The sequence below is a fragment of the Xiphophorus maculatus genome, chromosome 18, assembly GCF_002775205.1.
Source record: "Xiphophorus maculatus strain JP 163 A chromosome 18, X_maculatus-5.0-male, whole genome shotgun sequence".
Classification (NCBI taxonomy): domain Eukaryota; kingdom Metazoa; phylum Chordata; class Actinopteri; order Cyprinodontiformes; family Poeciliidae; genus Xiphophorus; species Xiphophorus maculatus.
In genome coordinates this window covers 10,207,031-10,232,901 of record NC_036460.1, presented here as the reverse complement: position 1 = coordinate 10,232,901, position 25,871 = coordinate 10,207,031, and the positions used below count along the sequence as shown (strand labels likewise).

Here is a 25,871-nt window from a genome sequence, read left to right as displayed (position 1 = left end):
CGACTAGTAGGGTCCTTTTACCTCTGAGCTGGCTAGGATTAGCAGCTAAACATGCCGACTGTCGGGGTTAAAAGAGACTTTCTCTTTAAAGCTTTGGGCAGAACATACAGTAAGTTTTGTCATTTGCTTTTATAATTAACTGATCAATTGTCTGTCTTTGATTCTATGGGCTTTTTAGACTTTGAAAGAAGCAAGAAAGCATAATAGCAAAAGCTGAACTTGCTGCCTGTCAGCTCATTGATTGAGTGCTAACAGCTAATTTTAGCTAACCGTCCAGTTTTTTCCATAACTTTTTTAGCTTATGAAAAACATGCTACTACCTGAGGGTAGATTTATGTTTATTTAAACATGAGTTAATTTTCGCTAGTGTTTGTGTTAGTTTAATAAAGTAAAACGCGTCACATCTCTTCAGCTTATGTCTGTGTGGTTGCATCATTTCCTCTCTTCTGGCTGTAGACACATCATCAGATGGCTGATGAACTGCATATACATTATTACTGACAATTTTTCTCTTGTTGTAGCTGATGAGGAGTTTGACGAGTTATGCTTTGAGTTTGGGCTGGAGTTGGATGAAATTGTAAGTGATTTATTTTGGTTACATAAACCCAAAATGCTTGTTTATATTTGATAAACAAAAACACTGTAGCTTTACTGGCATGAATTGTTCAACTGCTTACAGGCAAATACAATGAATCTGTAATTTTCTTTCAACAAATAGTAAAATATAAAGTTACAGATAATTTGTAGACAGGAGTAAATATAACAAAAGAAGAAAATTATAAACCATCATTGCTCTGTTTCTATCCTAGACCTCAGAAAGGGAGATAATCAGCAAGGAGCAGGGCGACTCTAAAGCTTCAGACGCATCCGATGTTATTCTGTATAAGATCGACGTGCCAGCTAACCGCTACGACCTGCTGTGTCTGGAGGGGCTTGTCCGTGGTCTACAGGTCTTCAAGAATAAGTGAGTCACACCCTACTTCATTTAATGGGAATCTTATCCAGTATAATCAAATGGTTTGTTGGGGGAAAGAAATGAAGAATTTCTGACTTGAATACAAACAATTATTGTTGTTAAATGCATTTTTTGTTTCTTGAATTGTTTTACTTTTGATACAAATAAAACATTGTTTCAGGCTCGAGGCGCCTCGATACAGACGCTTGAGTCCAGACAGTGGGGAGCCTCAGAGGTTGATCATCACTAAAGAGGTGTGTGAGAAGAGATTTGTTTTGCTGTCTGAAGTTCCCTTTGCAACTCATTTTAATTTTTGTAGAGAATAAAGTGTTTTTGATGTGTTTTTTTCCAGACAGCAGCAGTGCGACCCCATGCCGTGGCAGCAGTGTTGAGGAACATCACTTTCACTCAGGAGCGCTATGACAGTTTCATTGAGCTGCAGGAGAAGCTACATCAGAACATCTGCAGGTCAGTGCAGAAGAATAATGAAGTCTGAGCAGTAGGTGAAGGTTTCTATCACTTCTGTAGTGTTTTTCTGAGCTGATCCACTCACAACGTATACTGTTGGCCAGCGCTAAGCTTAGGCGGGAACACCTGCAATAGGAATTATCACAATATCTTATAGTACTATTATCATAACAGTAAAAATGGTAACAAGAAGTAGTTATTACTTTTTGTTTAGGTAACTCTCCAGCTCTGACTGCATGGCACAGCAATCATAGCCCCACAGACACAGTTTTTGAAAAATATATGCATTTGCACTATGCTTCTTTAGGACATTAGTCACAAAGAAGTGTGATTTGTATCGCCAAACTGCTCGCACATTTGCAAATATATTGGTCTTTATTCATACTTTAGTTGAACAAATTATGGAAAAAATAGTAAAAGTAACAGACCTGACAAGAGTGACCTTTTTTTTTTTCATCATTAATTAGAATTTATTGTGACACAGCTAATTCAAAATTATAAGAAATTTATCACGATAACTGATAAATGATACTGACAAATAAATGCCCACCCCTAACATGGAAGCACTGAGATCACAGTCATGGTTTTGAATGGTTGTTTTTGTTCTCCATGTTTTTATTTTTTATTTTATTTTAATGTAGAGAAATTGTCATTTCATATTAGTAATGAGGAAAGCATTCAACATAATGGCTTAATGAACCAGTCTCCACAGATGAATTCAAAGTGCTGACGTAGAGCAACGAGTTAGGCTTTTTCAAGACAATAACCAATAAAACTGATTTTCAGAGACAGAAAAAAACATATATCCTTTTCATTTATTCTAACTGAGTCAAGTATTAACTGTGTTTATCCAGAAAGAGGAGCCTGGTTGCCATTGGCACCCATGACCTGGACACCATCTCAGGTCCGTTCACCTACACTGCCAAAGCTCCCGGAGACATCTGCTTCAGACCGCTAAACCAGACCAAAGAGTACACGGCTACTCAGCTCATGAGCCTCTACAAGGTAAACAGCTGATTTAGATATCTGGATTTTGGTTCTCAGAGCAGCTCATTATGCTAACAGCTAACCCAATCGTAATCATGTTGTTCACACAGACAGACAGTCACTTGAAACATTATCTCCCTATTATTGAAGACAAGCCTGTGTATCCAGTCATCTATGACAGCAACGGCATTGTACTGTCAATGCCTCCTATAATCAACGGTGAGATTTTTTATTTTATTTTTTTGTGGTCACTTAAACTTGAAAATGAACATAACTACTGTACAGTTTAGACAATACTGAGTTAGAAAGTTTGCTTTGGTTCCAGGGGACCATTCAAAAATCAGTTTAAAGACAAAGAACGTCTTTATCGAGTGCACAGCAACCGATCTTACTAAGGTAATACCTAGACAAGACAAATACAAACTCATCACCTCTTACTGTTGCCATAAGAAGCGGGCTCAACCCTCGCCATGTTCTTCCCTGCAGGGAAAGATCGTGTTGGACATGATCGTGACCATGTTCAGCGAGTATTGTGCTCAGCCTTTCACGTAAGTCTCCGTTCCGTCAGCCACCTCTGATTGCTAAAATAGGTTCTCACTTCTAGTTTTTGCCAAATAATTCACACCCCTCAAACTTTTGGACGTATTGCTGCATGAAAACCACAAATATGTTACTAGGATTTGCTGTTGCTGATTTGCTGCTGATTTTGCTGATAGATCAGCACAAAGTAGAAGATATTGAGGAAGTGAAATAAAAAAAGTTGAATATTAAAATTTCTTTGAATATGCAAAAATCTAAAAAGTGTGTATTTGTATTTAGCTTGATACTTACAACCATCCATAGAATTTCTGTCCTTTCTGTTTTTCTAAATAGTTTGAGCTCAGTCACATTGGATGAAGAGCATCTTTGAACAGCAGCTTTTAAGACTTGCCACAGATTCAGTTGTAGTTGAATTTATATGAATACTTCTCCAAGGCTGTGTACATTTTATAAAGTTGTTGCAAAATCTGTTATTTAGAGATGGCTGAAAAGTAGGGCTGCAACTAACAATTATTTTAGTAACTGATTGTTCAATTGATAATTTTTTCTGATAATTGATCAGATTAAAAAGTTAGTAATTCTACTTTTTTTTTTCATTTTAACAATATGAGAACTACATTAAAGATTCAAATAAAAAAAATTCTATTATATGGTACATATATCGGAGCAAATGGCCTTTTTCATCATAATTAATCCGATTAATTGGTTCAGCCCTACTGAAACATAACGAAATTCAGCTGCCAGAAAGTTATTTATTAACATTGATCTTTTAATGACCTCTTAATGCAACCTTAAATATTCTCTAGATTTAAGCAGTTGGATGACTTTGTTTGTGCTTGCTTTGTTTTGCTAAGCTCACACTCACTGGCTTCACAACAAAGGCTCATTAATTCATTGAAAATTGTTCAATTTCTCATACATTTTTTTCTCCTCTGCAGGGTGGAGCAGGCTGAAGTGGTGTACCCAGATGGAAAGACCTGCATATACCCCGTACTGTTTCTACTTCTATTTTCTTTTTTTGAACAATAATCACTTTACTGACATGGTTTCAAAGTTTTTGCTGTTTCCTGGTTTGTGTTGCAGGAACTGGCTTACAGGAAGGAGAAGCTGTCTGGCGAGTTCATCAACAAAAAAGTTGGCATTAGGTAACTTATTTGGATTACTCAATGTGTTAAAATATGCAAGTCACATGCATTCAAAACAGCATTTATGCAGTTTCAAAGTTTTCAAGTAAATATTGAATCTTCTCAGATGTTGATTTGGTAAAGAATAAGTGTAGGTACTCCTTCAATGTTTTAGCAATAATTATTGTACTGCACCAATTGTTTTCAACAAACACAAATAAGTTTTTTTTTATTTTTAAACAAATGCTGATATTTTTCCTTCATTCCTGCTCCCATCAGGGAATCAACGGAGAGAATTGCTCAGCTCCTGACCCGGATGTGCCTCCTCTCCCAACCCACTGGCGTCAGTGATGAGATTGAGGTGGAGATCCCCCCCACCCGTCCAGACGTCATCCACGCCTGTGACATCATGGAGGACGCCGCCATCGCCTACGGGTTTAACAAAATCACCCGCACGACGCCAAGCACCTACACCATAGCCACCCAGGTGCCATGCTTTGGTTTCCTATAAACAACTCGTCTTTAGAAGCACCAGAGAATGTTACATCGTGTGAGACTTGTTTTTGTTTGTTTGCAGTTTCCTCTCAATAAACTGACAGAGCTGCTGAGACAAGACCTGGCAGCTGCTGGATTCACAGAGGCTTTCACCTTTGCTCTGGTGAAAAACGATAAAATTACATTAATATAAACCTTACCTTGCTTTTTTTGTTTCTGTAAACCTAAAAAATTATTTCACTGTTTGTAGTGTTCTCAAGAAGATACAGCAGACAAGCTTGGAAAAAAGATCGCTGAGACTCGAGCTATTCACATTTCCAACCCCAAGACTGCAGAGTTCCAGGTGAGATACAGTTTGACAGAAACACAGACTAATTACATACAAACTTTGAGTTTCTCACTGAGCACAGACTCTCTCTTGGATAAAGGATGAAGCAGATTACTTATCGAATAAAAATGCATCTATGAGAATTATCTTGCTTTATACCATCTGTCCTCTACTGTAATGTTAAGTCTCTCAAAACTGTTTTCTATGTAACTTTAAGATGAGTGCTGTACAGATTTTACCATTTGACTGGAGATGCATCAATATTTGTCCTTTTTTTTTAAAACTTAAACTGTACTTGACCGGAAACATAAAATAGTTTTCTGATTACCCTACAATTTAAAATTAATTCTGAAAATGTTTTTATGTGAACATGCTGTAACGGTGTTCAAAGCAATGTACGAGGAAGCACATTTAAAGCTATTTAAAAATGTGAAAACTATTTATAAAATTAATTGCTAGTTGTAGATGCTACATAAAGTTTAAAATGTCAATTCTGAAATCATTTTTCCTCGGCATAAAATGTTATTAAAACAAATTTTTTTGAGAATTTGATACAGCTGTCATCACTATGGTGACACTTTCTGCTCATTCTGGGTCATCTCTAGGCGTTCTCAAATTCATCCAGTGTAGTTCAGGTCAGCCCAGAGATCTCCTCCTATAATTGTGCACCCAGCTGTACAGTAACGGTTGACTACATGAGCCAAATATAAAGAGTAAAAACTTTTTTGCAGTGAATCTCTTCCCTTCATCCTATCTTGTAGCGGAATGAACCATGTCGATCCGACTTGTACTGTTATTCTTCCACTGGGTGGTGCCCTTTTCCTCTTTAATAAACTGCCGCCATGCTTTCGACTTTTCCGATGTTTTTTTTTTTCTTCCTCCACCAGGTGGCACGCACCACTTTACTTCCTGGCCTGCTGAAAACCATAGCTGCCAACAAGAAGATGCCCCTTCCTCTCAAACTATTTGAGATATCTGATGTGGTGCTGAAGGATGAGAGCAAAGGTGTGAATATGCTTGAGCATGAAACGATGTATGACACATTGCCCATTTGGGGGTTGCTGTTGCCTGAGTAAAATCTGATATTTATTTTTTTAGAGGACATTTTATTTTGCTAGAATGCTTTTTAGGTGCACAAATACACACTGTCAACGAATTTAAGCATTGTTTCATTCATCCAGATGTTGGGGCAAGGAACAGTCGGCGTTTCTGTGCCATTTATTACAACAAGACTCCAGGCTTTGAGGTGATCCACGGCCTGCTGGACCGAACCATGCAGCTGCTGGAGGTGAAAGCAGCTCGTGGAGAGGGATACCACATCCAGGCTGCAGACGGTAAGCAAACTGGACTCAACTAGGACTGGACATCCAATAAGGAGTGTGCTCTGTTGGCTCAGAGTCCATTAAAACAGAAAAACACAGTTTTACGGGGGGATTTTTTTAGATTTTTAATTTAATGATCAGAAATGTGATATAAGGCAGATTTCGTTGGGATTATGTAAATCCCTAAACAGCATTGGTTGTTAGGAGAGGATTGTTGATCTTTCTGTTTCCATGGTAAATTGTGGAGCTTAGCGTAGGTGAAATCTGATGGGGTTTGAGGTGCAAGAGGAAGTAGTTTAGTGAGCATGTCTACTTTGTAAATGCAGCCTAAAATCTGGATGGCTACATAAATTACAAACAAAAGTCCTAATGACTCATGCAGTTTGATTTTAAGATGCTTCCTGTTATGTCTTTTCAATTACATTTTTTAAAAAGTAGCAACACGCGGCTAGTAATGTTATTTTGACCAAGTGATGTCATGAGCCGGATATAGTCATTTAGATAAAAGAAGAGCGTTTATGAAAAGCTCTGTGTTTAAGGAGCAAAGATGGGCAGAGGATCTACATCCAGTCATTTAAAATCAATGCCATCACAAAGAGGGAAGCACTTCTAGTTCCAACCCCATGTGGTCACAAGATATGGCTCAGGATTGAAGAATTAAGATCCTGGATAATAGTGAGTTCCCTGTATACACTCTCTGGAAGACTTGGAAAGTATTTCTCCAGAGGGGGATCCCTGAGTTTCCCAACTGGACCCATTGCTTTCAGGACTCCAGCTCAGATGAGTGGAGAATAATGGTGGATGGTCAGATCACTTTCTGACCTCAGCTTGCTCTGAGAGATACATAGCATCACTCAGGCTGAAAATATTTTTGTCTCAACCGATTAATGATTTAACACGTTAATCCAAGGCAACAAAATTAGGAACGTGACATGGTTATTACACATGTTAAATACAAGGTAATTTTAAGGAGTCTGAGAAAATATTTCCCAGACTAGGAATGGTGTGGGATAAAAAAACAAAAAGTGATTATTCTTTCAGACTTGCATGTTTCATGTTTATCATGTTGGAACATGTTAAACATTGGAATTAGATATGTCTATTTTTTCATCAGCTCTTCCTTCCATCAGTTCTCTGACCAGTATTTTGGATGTACGTTCCATATTTAAAGTCTGAGGACTGGGAACATTTGTACTTTATTATAATTGGAGTGATCAAAATTATTCTAAACTTTGGAAATTTGATTCTGGAAAAGGAAAAGGATGGAATATTGACGCCACCCTCTTTGAGATTGTTCTGAGTACATGTTATCAGGGCTGAAATGATTATTACTATTAATCGTTAATTAAATGATTAACGATTGAACTAATCGTCAACTAATTGAGTAATCGATTCATTAACTGGAGTATTCCGACTCAAAAAAAGACCTGTGGACTTTTGTTGCAGCCTGAGGATCAATTATCCTTCATGAATAAGATTCTACTCTGTTGATTGGATAAAATGTTGGAACCCTGTGAATAAATCAGTACTGTGTAAGTTCTGTGGTTAGAACAAAACATAGCAAAACAAAAATAATTATGATAGTTTAAGAAAGTTAGCAGCTTTTCAGTATCAAGGAACTCGAGTTAGAATAAAAAATGTTGCTTCTGGCTGCGTTGCATGTTTTCACATCATTTTGCAAAAACGGGTCTCATTTTGTCCATCCAATACAGCAGTTGGATCACAGTTTGTCAAATAAACTGAAACAACACTGGACTTTGTTTGTGCTATCATTTACTCGAACTTGTCACATGAGCTTCAATGTTTATGAGGTTGTGGGCCAAAATGCAACCTTCTCCTTTTGTGATGAAATCTGTCAGAATGACCTTCAAAAGGCTGTCTGTCACGATGAGAGATGAAGTAAGAAACTCAGAACCACAAGATTTTTCAAACCCATGGCCACAGTTATGCACTGCAGAGGATGAATGTTTTCAATGTGGAGGTGGAACAATAATGTCTGAGGAAGAATGTTAACTTAAAAAGCAGAAGAATGAGTCGGGCTGATTTTTGTCTTCCAGCCCTGTGAAATTAGCAATCAGAAAGGTTTGTGTTTGTCTTGGCTTCTGTTTGCACTGCGATGGTGAAATCCATCGCAGTGTTGGATTTCTCACTCATCTCCTTTTCTCCATCTCTACCTACCTTTTACTCTCTTCATCCCTTGCCTTGCCTGCCTCCAAGGTCGCCCTGTCGGAGATCCTTCCGGTCTCAGACGGCCCATTCAGACTGCAAATCAATGCGCTTGAGTATCACTGGATGAGAGATGAGAGGATACAGGGAAGGCAGTTAAGGAAGGTGGAGGAGAATATGAGAGGAGACCAAAGATTGTGACAGTGCGACGTAAGCCTGGAGGAGTGTGCACCGCCTGCAGTGTGGAGATCGGGCATGGGAGTCACGTCAGCCATTGCAGTGCTCAGCAGTGGGACAGAAACGCAGCACACAATTTTCTTTCTCACTTTTCCACACGCACTCTGCACCTTTAGCGCCTCCCCACATATGCCAGCGTGTCCTTAGCCCCATTACAAGGTCATGACCCCAGCTAATCTTTCAGGCATCCTCACGATATGTCCATCCAAAGGGCGAGGCAGGACCCCTCCAGGGGAGTCCGTGTCAGGTTAGCTTCCGTTTCCAAACCTGGAGAAAGGGGATGACGTGACGAGCCGAGGGATCCACAGTCAGACAGAATCACTTAGGAGACAGATGCCCATGTTTCACCTAACAACTGTGTCCAATGCAAAGACCCGGTCCATTTGTCAAGGCAGGGACTTTGACCTGGATCAAGTTTTTTATTTGTTCAGATATCGATTTGCTGTTGTCACAGTTTGTGTGATTAAAATGTGGCTCACTGAATACTCTTGATTTAAAAAAATGGATGAGTTCCATTATTTGAAATGTATCCAGAGCATAGAAGGTTTATATTCGAACTCAAATAGAATTTAAAATTTTAGGAGAAAATAAAAATGGTTAGTCTCACCAAAAGAAACAATTGTTGAACATATCCGTCATGCTCATTCAAGCCTAAGATATGGTATTCTTCAGATCAGTGTTTCTCAAGTTGTGGTACAGGTACCACTGTTGGTACTTATTTCTGTTCAGCTGGAGAAACTTATGGCACATCCACGCATTGATTTGTTCTAAGTATCTGTTCCATTCTTGGATTGGTTTAACGGCCTGGTGATAATGTAATGTAGAGCTGTGCATCATCTGCATAACTATGGTAATTTGTCTTATTTGTTAAATAGCAGGGGCCCAAAGCTGGAACCTTGGGGTACACCGCATGGGATTTTTGTCAACTTTGATGGAAACTTGCGCACTGACTCAAAGTTTCTCTCTTTCTTAAATAAGACTTGTACCAGAAAGTCTGAACAAGCATAGAAACATCCAGAGGCAAATTACATCATATATTGTGTCCATTTCTCTATTTTTTTTAAATTGCTATTTTTGAGTGAAAGCAAATTATGGCAGAAAGACTTTCAAGCTCCCTTATTTTTTCTAACAAGGAACAAGGACTGACTATTTACGTCTGCATTAAGTGCTATTAAAAAACTGTTTTAGGTCTTTCTATAAAATGTTCCTCCTATTTTTCTTCAAGTCATAGCAAATACTCGAGTTAATTGTCTATTATTTCTAACCTGAAGTTGCCTGTTTGCAGGAATGATGCTAGAGTTGTTTTAAAGTGAAAATAGGATTTTTGTTTAATAGTCTCAAATCCAACAGCACCATCAGCTGGGAAATAATCGATCCGCTTGCCGTTTCTGCTCCTGAAAGATGAAGTGTGTGGAATGTTGCCAGGCTCCAGTGGAGGATTTTCATTGACTGCTAAGTTATTTAGGATATACCCGGTGCTATTTATATAGTTGCCATGGCTTCCCATTTATGGTGCAAGCTAATGACGTGCTTGCCAACGCAAGCAACCCCACTGATGTAGTCCTGCTAATGGACATGGGGCTAAAGTGAGAGGTAGAATTACCCTGCCGTTGTGTCATCCTCTCTCGCTCTGGTACTCTTATTATTCCCCCACGGTGATGAGAGAATGTCCAGGCTGTGGGCTCTGGAACCCATTAGCAAGACAGCGTGGGAAGAAGCAAGGCATTATGGGAGCATGCCACGTTTATGTACGTGTGGAAGGGGGGGGGGGTTACTGTAGTAACCACTGCTTTCTGTCATCTCTTGACAAGTCTGTTTGCGAAAAAATTGAGCATTCAGGTTTGAATATGACTGGAGTCTATGAGGACTTACGGAGTACGGCGATTTTTATCTGGCAGTTTTGTGGCACACAGGAAGTTGTGCCTCGTTTTGGGGTCCGGAAGAGCTGAGAGTTGATGATGAACGTGGGCGAACAAATGATGATCATTAAGCCTGAACCGAACAGTTCTACCCACACTCTGTGATTTACTCACACATCTGTGATGTGGAAGAAATCCTTGTTTTTCAAAGGGAAAATCATCTAAGAGAGACAAATGGCAGCAGTAAAAACTGGCAGATAATAGAGACCACTGATGGTGGATTAGATAAATATACATAATAACCATGTTTCAGTCATTCTTAAAAACAAGGATGATTAAAATGTAAAATTTATTTTGGATTTTCTCTTATTCAAAAAGGGTCAAAATCACACATATATGCATCCAGTCCCACTAATATTTAGTGAAATATCCCATAGCGAGTTGCATTATTTTTTCAGAAATAATTCCACAAATTTTTCAATTTTGCTGACGTTGAGGCCATGACAGAAGCTCAATGTTGAAACTCTAAATTGTGTATTGTTCTGAATATTCAACCTTTATAGAGAGAGGTTTTATGACAAAGATGGAGTTGTTTGGCCACAGTGTCAAGAATAATCTCTTAGCGACTGAAAGTCATGCTTTTGATCCAGTGGTAGCCGAAACCTATGTTTCTAAAATTTACCTTAAATTTAAACCTTATCGTTGAAACTTGGAGATATTTTGCTGTGCCACCAGGACAATAATCCTTAGCACACCTCAAGGCTATTCTTGGACAAGATGAAGCCAGCAGACAATGAGCTACTGGAACACTGCCTTCTTTCACGATTCTCATCTCTCTTCAGTGCTCCGTCTGAAATTTCTCCCATTGAGCTGGATTTCTTTGAGCTGCTTTTATACAAAAAGGAGTTGTTAAAATACACCTGTAAAAACTTTTGGTCTTTTTCTGATATGTTTTTCCAAGTTTAAATTTTTTAAAAACGTTTCTTTCAGATTCCACCTTCTTCCCGGGTCGCTGTGCTGAGATCTTTGCCCGTGGGACGAGTGTAGGGCGTCTCGGAGTCCTTCACCCCGACGTCATAAGCCGCTTCGATCTGACCATGCCCTGCTCTGCTTTGGAGATGGATCTCGAACCTTTCCTGTGATTTCACCTTCTTAAACGTCTACCAAATATTCATGAGTTGCTAAATCAACCAGATATGTAGTTTATGTGGTTTTGTGTTTATGGGATGTGATTTTGGTTGTCTATGTAATTGGTGCATGAACCAACCAGAGTGTACAGCTTTGTAGTGTTGATTCAGTGGTTTTTAAATAACACGACTGTTTTCATTAATTAAAAATTAACAAGACTTCTTTGTGTTTGTGAGTCTGTGTGTGGGTTTTGCATGCATGCATGCATGCCCTTAATTTTGGCTTCTCACGCAATCATTGGTGCATGGTGAATAAACTCAGTGACTTATTATGTGTTGCTTTGATTTTTTCAGTGGCCACACTGCTGAAATCCTCCTCACACATGACGTTCCCATGCAGGAAACCTTCAAGCACCCGTTTCCAGCTCCCAGCCAATCCCAGCCAACTCTGCCATCTCGCCTGCCTTCAACTAAAACGGTGTTTGGCGATTTGAGCTCACAGGCAGGCCTCAAGGCGCTTAATGATTTCCTGACAGACAGAAGCTACATAGAGGGTTTCACGGTGTCCCAAGCTGACGCCGCAGTGTTCGATGCCATCCCTTCTCCGCCCTCGCAGGCTTTCTGCCACCTCCGGCGCTGGTACTGCCACATCAAGTCCTTCCAGACGGAGAGAGCGCGGCTCCCGTCAGCCAGGAGTCAGTTTGTTCTCCCACCCACTTCGCCTGCCTCCCCAAACAACACAAGCGAAGATGACATGAACCTTTTCGGTTCCGACGACGACGAAGAGAGCGCAGAGGCAGCTCGGATCCGAGAGCAGCGCCTGTCCGAGTATGCCGCCAAGAAGTCTAAGAAGCCGGCGCTTGTCGCCAAGTCCTCCATCCTCCTCGATGTTAAGCCGTGGGATGACGAGACGGACATGGCCAAGATGGAAGAGTGCGTCCGTAGCGTCGCTATGGAGGGCCTGCTGTGGGGGCAGTCCAAGCTGGTGCCAGTGGGCTACGGGATCAAGAAGCTCCAGATAGGGTGCGTAGTGGAGGACGATAAAGTGGGCACGGATCTGCTGGAGGAAGCCATCACTGCTTTCGAGGAATACGTTCAATCTGTGGATGTGGCTGCCTTCAATAAGATCTGAATCGGACAGAATTAATCGACTGAATGATATTGCTTAATGTAACCTGGTCCCGGCTATAGTCGGTGTGGTAGCTTTCCATAGAAACTCAGGTGCATCAAAGACTCAATAATCTTTGATCCGTTGCTTTGAAACGTCAAATAAAAGCATTCTGATGTCTGGCTGAGCTCTCTTCTGAGTGCATCTTTTTCATATGGCCTAATTCAGCATTTTCACTGAATCTGTTGATGTCTTATTGGCTTCTCAAAGGGAAACTTTTGCAGTCAGCGAAGTGTTAAATTAAAGTAACCTGCGCAGAAGGCAATCCATCTTGAAAATGAAGTCTGACAGGTGTGCCGGCATTCCTTCTAACTCGACTGAAGCAAATCTTATCACTTACCATGCGGTGAAGCAACAGATGGTCTGAACCAATCAGCAGATGGAGAGTCTTTGAGTGGGAAAGCAGACTACAGTATTCATACCCATTGAACTTTTTCACATTTCAAACACAAATTTTAGTGTTTTGGGGGGCTTTTACGTGACACAAAGTGCATACAGTGATCTCTGAATGATTAATATCGCTTAGTCTTAAGTTTTTCTGATATGTTTCTTTTTACTGGAAGTTTTGATGTGATTGTGGCCAAGCTTGACTCCCGATTTCAAACTGAGGGAGAATCTGTAGAAAGGAGGCCTCCCAGCAAATAAAAAGTGTTGCATTAATTACAAAGGATATAAATGATTTAATCAAACTTTTTCTTTAAATTGATATTCTCAAAAACATAACTGTTTAGTTAGTTGGTCTTTATAAATTGTTCATAGGTGCTGGTATTTATAAACACATGTTTTTTTCTGTTCTCCTGTGATGGACTGGCAACCTTGTCCTGTCAACAGGTTTTACCTGCATAGATCTTCTTTTCACCTCCGTAGCGTAACTTTCTTGTTTAATTTCAACATACCTGTTCGTTACCTAATTATAAACATTGAAGTTTGTAGTTGTCTGGCAAAATGTGAGAAAGTTCAAGGCTATAAAGTAAAGTAAAGTTGCTACAGTTCAGTTTGAAACATAAATAACTGCACTCTCTAACCATTGATTCAAACAATCAAATTTAGAACCATGAAAGCTTTATTTGTGTGTGGACAAACTTTTTTTATTTACAGCTAAGCTTTACATCAGCGACATGTCTTGTATGCAGTCTTATATAAATCATTTCCACTGGGGAGTCACACGTTCACTTCTTTTTCAGTTTATAAAAGCTCAATAATGTACAGTAAGATAAATATAAAGTTCATTGTTTAGGTAATTACAGATCAGTCTTACTGGATGCCAGATGATCATAGAAGTCCAATCAGAGCAAAGACTCTGTTGACCAATATAGAGTTAACCAGTCCAACAGCTGTGTATGTGACAAACTTGGATGGTACTTCTATTTCCTTCCTCCTCCTGGCATTTTTATCCGTTTTCGGAGCATTGTACCAAGAATACAACGCCTCCAAACTCAGTTTCTTCACTATCTGCCGAGTTCCCACCAGGGCAACAACTCCCACCAGGCTTCGTCCAGCCCCTCTGGCCACAGACAGCGCCGTTACTGTGGGTAGAGGAACAGGTAACGGCCCCCGGGGCTCAAAAGTGTCACCCAGCTGCACGTTGGCCCAGTATCCAACTGAGCAACCAGCGCACGCGCCGAGAATGGTGGTGGTGTCTCCTCGTGTGGTGGTGTAATGGTCCAGCTCTGGGTATGTGTAGCTTAGGAAGAGCAGCAGTGACAGAGCGATGATGGGGGACAGTGGGCTGGTCAGCTGGAAGCTGTCGAAGGATTCCCAGAAAGGGTAGGTGAGCAGAATCAGGACGACAGTGATCAAAATGCCACAAACCACATCCTGAAAGCACAGCAATGGCAGCATTTAGTCAGCATGTCAGATGATGTAGTGTCATTAGGTTTGATTCTTAATAACTAAAATCAAGCAATTTCTGCAAATCTGAGATGTATGAGACTATGTTATTATTTGTGGCTATTAGCATAATTATTGTCCAAATCAAAGGTTTTGCATCGACGCCACCTTCTGACATTCACCAGTTGGCAGCTGAGTTACATTGTTTGTAAAGACAAGAAAGAGTAAAAAAGATGCATCATTAATGATCCAGGCTTTTGTAATAAAGCAAATGATGGTTGTAGTTTTAGCAATGGCAGCGGAGGAAGTGAACAAAGCTGTTCAGTCCGTGTTGGACAGGTTTCCAAATATTGAACAGACTTTGCTGAATTAAATTTGTCATTTTTAAAGATCCTCCATTATATGAATATTTCCCTGTGGATTGTTGATTTTTCCTTTTTATTGAAAGAAATATGTACCCCAATAAAGCACAACCTAATAAGACCAGTTGGTTAAGGATATTTCTGCTAAATCAGTAACATAGCTAAAATCCTGCATGTTTATATTTCTATAGCCTATATGTTAGACTATAGAAAAAAATTAAAAATGAATGGAAGTCAATACTAAGTCCCTGTGAAGATAGAAAGACATAATGTGTGTGTGTGTGGTGACTGGCTCACCAGAACTGAGTGCATGCCAGTGTAGAGTCGGCTCAGAGACACCAGAGACGAGAACGTCGCAGCGATCAGCAGGCCTGTCTGGAAGCAGAACTGACACAGAAACACACATTTACCACCAAGCGTCACTTTGACACAATCACAAGTTAATTCTAAGGCAAAATGACACACTTTCCCCCAGATATTCATGTTTTCATCAAATCTTTGCATATTCCCATGTAACTCCTCTCTGCGTCAGCCTGCCTGACAACACCTCACTGCTCCTTTATCTTGCTAGTGTTTCTCTCTTCCTGCTCCCTAGATTCCCCCCCCCCCCCACCCCCCCCCACACACTTTTACCTATGGTGGCAGCTTTTATCCCCCATTCCCATTTAAATAACAGTGAGAAGAGAAGCCTCCTGTATTCATCCACCTCCGTGCCTTTTTTTAGTCTTTTCCTGTCCTTTGCAGCTGGAAGCCTATTCAGTGGTAGTTCATAAAGAGGGAGGGGTTTTATTTCTGAATGGCCACAAAGGATGCCAGGGACAGGAGGGGCGGGGGGTTCGGGAGTCAATCTGTGATTGACTGCCGTGACCTCCGACCTGCTTCGGGAAAAGGCTGAGTTGCCCCGAGGACTTGAGCAGCAGCCTGCTTCTCATCTTTATCTGTGTGTGCTCTTCTCTGTCAGGGGATTCCTGGAGGAATTTTAGGGCACAGTTAAGCGCTCTACTGTACTTTGGTGTCTCAGTTGTTGGTCCAATTTCTCTGACCCTCTGAGCAGAGATCAAGTGGAAATGATGCGACCACAAATCAGCCTGACAGCTCCACAGCCCGCTTAAAACCTTCCGGCTAAGGCGATTTCTGGTTCATCCTGGTCTTCATGACAATACAGAGCTTGATTAAGACAGCTAATGATTGGCTCCTTGAGTGTTTTATTGACTTGGCAGTTGAGATGGAGAAATAAAAAGAGGAAGTGTGAAGAGGAGGGAGGCGGAGAAGTGGTCTGACAGTCATTGACTCATTGCAGTCTATCAGAGGATGAAGCAGCAGCTCGATGGGTGTGGCTGATATGTGACTGATGGTGACGGCTGCTCCTGCCTTTCACGGCCTATTGTCCAGCAGGCAGGACAGCATGTGATGGACAGCAGGACCACTCCCTTCATTTCAATCTGTTACCCCGTGGCTCAAAGTAATGCAAGTCTGGAAGGATGCTGATTTAACACTATTCCCTGCCTCGTTGATTATAGAAGGTGATTCAGTGGCAGCCATAATAATGGTAATGACACGACAAACATTGAAAGTAAGGACCTTATATAGATTAAGCTGATTTAAATACAGTTTGCAACGTATGCAACTTTGTAACTAGTTACATTTACTCAACTGCTTTGACTTGAGGAATGTTTTTATGAACTATTGCTACTCTTAGTTGAGTAAAATTTCAGAATACTCTGTGCAACTTCAATGAAGAAAGAACAACCATATTTTAACCAAAAATATATGAGACAGAGTCACACACTTGCGTCTTGTTTTTATACCACCTTTTTTGTTCTAATGTTGTTTTCTAGCTGCTGAGCATGTTGTGGCATTTGGAGTTTTATAAGATACATTAAACACTATAAATTGTCACTGTAAGTACATTATCCTGTACACGCATTACCTACTGTAAGTAATAACGTCATGTTAGTTACTGTATGTGCATTTTAATATTGATAAAAAAGGATTTTAAAAAGTGTTTCTTCTGCTTCAGTGTGTAATTTTGCATTTATTTGTTGTAATTCTTTCTATTTTGGTTTATAAGATGCCAAAACTTAAACATAACTTCATAAAATGATTTGTTTGATGACATTATGCTAAAATATAAAACTAGATCTTATGATTAGTTACTCAGTACTTGAGTTGCCTTTTTACCAAATACTTTTCTGCTCTTGAGTAATTTCTTGGAAAACCACTTTTTTACTTTAACTTGTGTAAAAAGTGTTCACAATGAGAAATATAACATTGTCATACAAAGATTGACCCGTCAGGCCATAATGGTAGGAAATACATTTTTAGGAATTGATGCGAGATCTTCAAACTAAGTACATGGTGGTGGTAGTATTATGCTGTGGGCTGTTTTTCTGTCTGTATAATGTTGCAATGTGCATAGTTGATATAATCATAAGGCTTCACTTCAAATCCACAGATTAATACATTTTGAAAAAATTAGATCTTATATGTGGACGATGCTTCCACACATTCACCAAAACTTGTCTTATAAATGAAAAAGCCCCAGAAAGGCTTTCCCAAAACCCTTACTGTAAATATATAAACAAAACCTGGGGACTATGCCTAGAAAAAAGTGGGTTTTGAGTCATGCAACCAAATGGCCTTTAAAAACTTATTCTATGAAATGTGGTCAAATATTCAGCAGATTAATGCCAGAGACCTGCTTGATACAGCTGGTGTCATAAGTTGCTGTGATGTATTATCCAGATTTGAGCAAGCAGATGCCTTTTGGTGACCAGCAGATCCTGAAGACCAGAGACAATGGATCGGTGGCCTAACTGGAGACAACGCATATAAAAGATACTACAGCAGAGTTTTTGTCATCCATATTCTCATCCCAACCAGCCCCACCATCCAGTAGTGTCTGTTTTTGTTGAGCAATTTGCAGAAATGAGCTGCCAGTTATTTAAAAATGATCTTTCTCCTCTCTGTTTTAGTTAGGGAGTTGTTGTTTTTTCTTCGTTTGGTTTAATAATTTTTAAATAGGTACATTTAGGTTAATATTAAGATAGGCTCCTTCTGTTTGCTACTTTCAGCACTACCTTTACTCTGAAGCTATACCTAGCTCCTCTTTTGTTGTGAAATCTCTTGTTAACAAAACCATTTTAAATAAATCCCAGCAGGCACAAGCTGTGTGTGGTGCCTGCTTGAGCTCTGAGGAGGATGGATCCTTTGTTTTACAATCTGGCTGCTCTTAGGTTGTAACAGTGATGATGGCTACTAAATGTGTGCGATCAAAGTGCTGCTTACTGAGAGACTCTTAACTAAATATTGGTGTCGTGTCTGCAAACATTTAAGCCAGTGCAACTGAAATAGATCCAGGATTAATATAATTGGTGCACCCATTGTTTTTGTTTTTACAACACATTGAACACATGTTGTTTTGAATTGGGTTTCAAAACAACAATTCAAATAAGTTCTTAAAAGCCCAAAATGAAAGACTAATGCACATAATGAGTGTATGTGAACTTCTCAAAGGAGCTGTGAAAGACTCTAATGGAGGCTGATGAAGCCATTCTGAATTGTGTGGTTTTAGAAACACTTCAACACTTTGACTGCTGTTTATTAACAGTGACGTAGAGAAGATGCTCGTAATAGGCACTTCTTAGTCATACAGACTCATCCAAAGTCAATTATGTTCATTTCAATTCAGTCATAGTAATAAAACAGTTCAATCAAGTTCAGTTTATTACGCCTTATGGTGAAAAGTTTTCTAAGAAAACCCAGCCGACAGCATAGAGTCACTGAATTTGCAGCCATCCTCCTCCTGAACCAATGTTTCTACAACACATTGTAACGGTGCAATGGACTTCTTCAAACCGTTTGTCTCCAGGTGTTTGTCACCCCATTACCACAACTGCACAGCTTGAGAACTGTTTCCTTTCTTACTTCAAAATAAAAGCCTATTGCAGCTATAAAAGTCACATGCCGACTGCAGCTGGATAGCACTCTGTGAGACAGACTCCACTTTGACAACAGATGTTGGATAGGATTTGCTATTTTGAAAGTGAGCTTGATCATATTTTATAATGAAGTCTTTCTGGCAACTTTAATATGAATTAGTTTGTATTTCAACGAAAAGTAAAATCAACTATAAAAACACATAAATTGCTTTTATTTTATTATTTAATCTGGCTGTCAATAGTGTGCAGTCGCACTCTATTATATCCACTATATTTGTTTTCCAATTAACCTGTGGAAGTAATGTGGATTTTTGACATATGAATGAAGCCCAAACCAAAGTACTAATCAGTGATGTTTCACTGCAGACAAACACGTACGCTCACCTGTACTCTGGAGGGAGCACTCAGTAAAAGTGTGAAGGAGATGGCAGTGGCGGCCATCGCGTGGGTGGACGGCAGTCCGTACTCCGCGTCCACGCGCGTCTCAAGCTTGACCACAGGCGGCGAGGGCGGGCGAGGAAGCTTCAGCAGGTCCTTCATCACCTGGCCAACGTACATCACCAACTGGAACAGAGATATATATATTTTTAAAGTGTTTTTATTAATGCTTAATGGCAGCAGTTCACGTCCATTTAAGCTTTCAACACCCAAAAGATATTGGTATATTATAAGGTATAACCTTGGTATATTATGATACTTGTTACCAACCAATAACTTGCACATTTTAGTTACTTATACCTCCATATTTCTTTGACAATTAACCTTTCTGGCTAGTGGCCATAAAGGAGTAAAAAGAAGCAGAAAGCGGAAATGAAGGAAGAAAGATCTTTGAAAAAGTAAAAATCCTGATGACCATTTGCTTTGAAACTAACCTCCAGTTCTCATAAATATCTAATCAACATCCCGACTCAAGGATTAAGCTGCACAAAAGTGCAGATCCCACACAGTATAAAGTGCTGATGCTGCAAATGTGCAGTAACTAAATCTATTATAAGAAACAGAGTTGAAGACAGGAGACTTTGCTGACACACCGTTTTGAGCATCTTTGGGTGAGACTATGCTCTTCATCTGACAAAAGACCAGAGCAAGGTGAATTCATGTGTGGGTGGATGTGGGTGTACGTCTCTGCATCTACGCCCAGTCAAATCTGATGCATATTCTCTTTCATGAGAATATGCCACTGGATAGGCAGGCCCGCTCCGGCTCCAGGTTTATTTAAAGCCAGGCCTTGTATATTTAATGAATGGCTGTCTTATTGAGGAGCAGGAAGGCAGTGAGTACAGAGGGAGCAGGATAGTAATGTATGTGTTTAAGGAGAAGAACAGAGAGGTTGTTATTACAATCCCATTTGACACAGCAATCAGCGAGATTTTGTTACCATGGCAAAGGAGACATTAAAGTACCTCGACTGATCCACTGTTTCTGCTCATGTGGAGACACAATGAGCTTTTTAGGACTTGAGGCAGACACCGAACAGGAGGAAGGCAGGCTGCAGAGATTCGTTCTGTTTTAGCCACAAGGGCATTACTGAGGGTAAGCGATGATGATAGGAAACAAAACCTGAAAAATAGCACACTTCAGCTTGACTCCTCGCATAAATACTAGATGGGACTACAGCCAGATTTATTTTTTTCACAAACCAATCTCCGTCTTTTATAGCTATAAAAAATCTTGTCATGCAGGGTCAGTGCTAGAAATTGAAGACAGTAGAGGGGATAACATTTTAACCATTGGAGTTTACAGTTATGATATAGACTAAGTCAGCTAAAAAATAAATGATCACAAAAACTAACAATGGAAAATCAGAGTCTGAGTTTTACAGTTTCCATAAACTGCAAAACAAAATTGCCTGTGTTGGATCTTATGAAGAGGAGTTCCAGGAAGGAAACTCTGTCATGGACAGCATAAAGCGCTTTGGAGTCCTCTGACTTAATAAGGTGCTACCTTATTAAGCAGGTACCAAATGCAGGACAATTTACCATGTAAAATTGCTCAGATTAAAGTCCAAAATGTAAACAAAAGTACAAATATTTCTGAGACAGAGTGTCTTCTCCATTTGTTTTCATGTATGAAATGAAAAAGTAATATGCTTTTCCTCTCTCCTTCCAGTCTGTTACTCTGTAGTGGTATGTGTAAGCAGTGTGTGGCAACAATAAAGATTCAAAATGACTTTACCCTCAAATTTGATGGTGACAGTTGTTGTTACAACACCAATCTAAACTTATGACACTCTAGCTAACACCTACAAATCTTTTAAGGAACTGCAATGACCATAAATTTGCAGTAAAATCACAACACTGACAATCTAACTGAAACTAAAGGGGAAAAAAATAATGTTGCACTTTTATTCACTGCAGCCTTGTTATGTACAGATGCTGTTTTCCATTTTTTGTTGCCCTTGGGTCATTTCTGAATATAAAATGTCCTATTACCATATTCATCTGTACTTTACATGCACAACTCCTAACAGAAAACAGACAATAAACAAGGGACGGACAATGGCAAGCCCATTCAGCACACACATTGCCACTGTGTATTCATACGATAATCCATACGACAGTGTGTCTCTGTCCTCACACACTGAATCTGGCGGCCAGCTCGAGTAAAAGCATGATGCGACACCCTTATCTTCCACACAAACATCACATTGAGCTGCCTCATTGATGGCTCTGTGACATTCACATCAAAAGGCCTGACCCCACAGACAGACTCCGCACATTAAGGGAAGAGTTAAAGACTGTCTGACTTTGTGAATAAGTATATTGATCGAGCCGAGAGCAGATTCAGACTTTGATCTTTCCGCGTTTGGATAGGACTGTCGGGTGTGTATATTTTGAGACGGTGGGGGGGGGGTGAACAGGTCGTTATTTGTAAGGCTGGAGACACGCTATGTGTGATGGGTGTTTTTTTCTTCCACAGTGACATGAGACATGAGACATGACTACGGTTTTTCTCAGTTGCTTTTGTGCATTTCTCCAATAATCCTTGACATTTGTAAAACAATAAGTGCATTTCTTTTAACAACTGTTACGAAAAGCAAAACACTATGGATTACTACAGAATCCATGGTGAAACTGGATTTTACTCCAGAAAACACGCTTTCTTTCTCAAAGTTCTGAGTTTGTCTCTTAAAAGTCCGACCACGTCATTGTGATATAGAAAGAAAAAGACAGCACTGCAAAGCACAAAGAAAAAACATAAAAGTAGAAACAGGAGCATAAGACAATCTGCTTGAGGAAAATTTTACATGGAGTGCTGCAGGAAATACAGCGAAGTTTTCCGACATTTTCTGACTGTTATGGTAAAATCAAAGTTATGCCAGCAAGTTTATTATAACTTGTGTTTTACCATAACTTCTGACCGTTGTGGCTTTTTATTTTTGTTGGCCCTTCTGGGCCACTGTATAAATAAATACACTACTTAGAAATCATATTTATAAAATCCCTTAGATTTGCTTAGAATTGTTTTTTTTTTAAATACACCAGAATCCTGGATTAATGTTGGCTTTTCTTAATATATCTGGCCTCTAGTGTCACTACCTGCAAGCATACTTTGAAATATTCCCTCTGGCAGAGTATTTGCATGATTTCAATTGCATTATGCTAAAGTAACAAAACTACAATGCAATTCTTGACTATATAGTTTCTCATGACTACTGTTTTCTAAGTCAACCAAAGTCGACCTGTGATGAAAACCAAGAAAGAACATTAAAGGACAGTAGAGAAATGTGTGTGTGTGTGTGTGTGTTTGTGTGTGTAGCTGTAGCTCAGCTTTAACCTTAGATAACTCCAACATCACAATAGCAAGGCGCTGTAGCGAGTGAGAGGTGCAGGGTGATGAGCCCCCAGGGCAGAACAGAGCAAATGGCTGGTCCAGAGAGAGAAAGCTCAAACGCTGATGAGGCCAATAAAACGCTCTACAGAGAGAGGCTGGTAATGCCTAACTAGAGGGAGGGCAATGAGTGTGTTTAGCAGGCGACAGAGAGATTGCAAGTATATATGTGTGTTGGAGTTTATGTGTGTTTGAAATGGAGTCACACGGGGCCGTGGTGCACCAGAAGAATGGTCTCTCTTCCTCCTGGGGGGCCAAACAAGGGGTTCAGACACAGGGCACCCACCAAGCGCTTGAGGCAGGGACATGAAGGGCACAAAAACACGCTGCCCATCACACACATTGAGGGAGTGAGGCAGTATGACTGCCTGTGTGTCACTGAAAATGTCATGAAGGTTTCATCTGACATGTTTCCAAGGTCTCCTGTCATACAGGGCAGGACACTGTCTCAATAAACATCTAAAAGAGAGAGCCAAGCGGTCTTTTGGCACTGATGTGTCCTCATATGCGTCTTGCTATGTCAGGGGCCCTGGACTAGCTGGCCCTTGTGTCCCTGCCTACTGGCCTGGGGATATATGGCCTTGATGGTGTCAGAGACAGGTCACTGGAAGGAGGTCAAATGATGAAAGGAGGTTTAAAGGTGAAGAGAAGGAGACAGAGCAACACAAGAAGAAAGGCAGCATTGTAAAGGAGGAGAACATCATCCTGATGGTTTGTGTTTGTGCCTGCTAAGGTTATCTCACAGATACACACGGCCAGAGGTGATCTCTCTTTGGCTGAAACTTACGGTCCACATGTTGACAAGGCGGCGGCAGAGGAACGGGTCCAGATTCCAGTGTATGCAGGGCAAGCAGGTGATGTAAAACACTTCATGACCTAGAGCAGCCGAGAACAGGAAGAGGAAGTGGAGCAGCCGGTTTCTTACCTCATACTGAGGCTTTTTGCAGTCCTACACAGAGGAAACACACATTTAGGTTTGGGTTGTTACCCACTATTAGGTAGTTGAGGTTTAGAAATCACTGACTTCCAGTTCATAATGTTTCTGTGAAGAAGTAAATTTTACTGTTTTGATCCCAGTTTAATGCTTTAGATTGATAAAACATTTTAACAAAGATAACCCAAGTAACCTTCCAGAGTTTTAAAATGATGATTTAATTTGTTACCATCTCTTTGGAAGAATTATGGAATTAGATTTCATTCCAGAATTTGACTTTTGATTTTTCAAAACCTTCCTTTTGTTTCTTTCAAAGGGAGACTTCCTGCTCCCAGATCATCACACTGCTACCACCATGTTTGACTGTTGATGTTCTTTTTTTCTGAACTTCTGCATTAGTTTTATGCCAAATGTATCAGAATATTTTTCCAGTACTCTTGGGGATCATTAAGATGTCTTTTGACAAATGTGCGATGTTACCTTTTGAAAACTGTTCTTTTATTATTATTATTATTTAATCTGGCTGTCAATGTCTATTATGTTGGTGTGTCTGTTAAAGAAAAGCAAAAATGTACTAGATTTATCAACCAAAACTAGCACTCAATAGTTGCAACACTGCTACATGATCTGACTCCAAGAAAAATTGCCTAATAAAAACGGCTTTTTTCCTGTATGTAATTCTTACACAACGTCAATCTCCAAATTCTGTCCTATACACAAATTCTCCTTGCTGTGCACTGCCAGTCAGCTGGTTGAGAGACAAATACCATACTTTTCTCTCAAAAGAAAGACAATTTTGGGCGTTAAGGAATATTTCTGTTTTGAAAATAAAGGACAATCATCGGCTGTGTTTTCCGAACAGAAAAGTCACCTGTTATAACACTTCTATGAGTACGGCAGAGAAGCTATGTCATTTTGATTGGGTCTATGTAGCCCAATCAAAATCACATTTTATGCAAGTTTTACACGCCATTATATACCAGGGAAGTCAACAATGTGCTACATGCTTAGCTGCATAAGAAATATATTGTTTTAATTAATAATGTTAATACAGTGATTTTGTAAATATGTACAATATTTGTTACACCAGGAGAAACTCAAATTTGGCCCTGCCTACACAGACTGACATAAATCATAATAGAACTCTGCAGCTAAAGCCAGCAGAGGAATCATTGGAATAAGATTAGATCCATTAATCCAATTTTGCAACCAGCCCACGGTCTGGTGGCTACACCCTTTTCCTTTTTCCTCATTTTGTACACGCACCACAAAAATTAATTTACTATGGTGTTTAATTCAACAATTCCTTCAAATGACTTCAATTTGTATCACAATAATGGTTATTATAATTGGTTGTGTGGATTGCCCAACAGAGTATCGATTAAAAAAACACAACTACCATCAAATTTGTGTTTTCTTATTTTCACTCAGTTCATCTGAACATTATTGGAACCATAATTGGTGTTGCTTAGTAAGCACAGTTTTAAAATCTCATTCTACTTAAGTGTCTTCTCAGAAATCCTCAGAAAATCTGCCCAAGTAAAATCTATACACCTAATACTTGAGTTCTATTGACTCAATTCTAAATGTTTGCTTAATACATCTAATATAGACCACATAGCCTTTTATATGAAAGTAAAAAGTATAAACATCCCGTACACAACTTGCCTTGCTGCGCAGGAGGAGCAAACACCTGACAAACAAGAAAAGCCAGTCAAACTTTGGCTTGCAAAACCTGACTCTTTGTTTAAGCATGTGTTCTCCGGTTGGTTTATTCTTTTTTTATTCTAATGTACCCGATGCAGGATCTACGTGTAAACAAACTCAAGTTCTCTTCTTTTCTAATGAAACACATATTAGCAGAGACATCTAATGACCTTGTATTCATAGTTTGAGTTGCTGTCTTGCCGGTCCCAGCTTCCCTGCAGCTGCCCACGTGGTTTCTCCTGGGTGATAGGGGCTCCGTTCGCAGATCGGCTCCTGCCGGGGCCCGGATTCGACCCTTCGACTAGGTACAGCCCGCATTTTCTCTGGAACCGGGCCACAAGCTCCGGATCCTGGAGGTAGGCCATCAGCTCCTGCATGTCAGGTGAGAAGGCAGGAAGTGTCGGTGAGCGATGCGGGTGATCTACCTTACGTAGAGGAGATCACGGAGAGTGAGAGCGAACATCCCGGGTAGGTGCGGCTGCTGTGTCAC

The 25,871-nt window shown here is 40.0% G+C and overlaps 2 protein-coding genes across 2 annotated transcripts; one reads left to right on the top strand and one right to left on the bottom strand.

The window, feature by feature from the left end:
* farsb (phenylalanyl-tRNA synthetase beta subunit) lies at window positions 1-12,903 on the top strand. Its single transcript, XM_005805877.2, has 18 exons — window positions 1-109; window positions 522-577; window positions 810-964; window positions 1,137-1,209; window positions 1,308-1,423; window positions 2,278-2,428; window positions 2,521-2,629; window positions 2,736-2,806; window positions 2,897-2,958; window positions 3,889-3,940; window positions 4,034-4,095; window positions 4,354-4,561; window positions 4,652-4,732; window positions 4,820-4,912; window positions 5,785-5,902; window positions 6,079-6,231; window positions 11,472-11,619; window positions 11,963-12,903. The coding sequence occupies exons 1-18, from the start codon at window positions 52-54 to the stop codon at window positions 12,738-12,740; spliced, it is 2,544 nt and encodes an 847-aa protein (XP_005805934.1). The 5' UTR covers window positions 1-51; the 3' UTR covers window positions 12,741-12,903.
* Window positions 12,904-13,737: 834 nt separating this feature from the next.
* On the bottom strand, window positions 13,738-25,871 carry sgpp2 (sphingosine-1-phosphate phosphatase 2). Its single transcript, XM_005805890.2, has 5 exons — window positions 25,552-25,871; window positions 23,528-23,689; window positions 19,294-19,473; window positions 15,266-15,355; window positions 13,738-14,594 (listed from the first exon to the last, which is right to left on the bottom strand). Exons 1-5 carry the CDS (start codon window positions 25,756-25,758, stop codon window positions 14,049-14,051), a joined length of 1,185 nt encoding a protein of 394 aa, XP_005805947.1. The 5' UTR covers window positions 25,759-25,871; the 3' UTR covers window positions 13,738-14,048.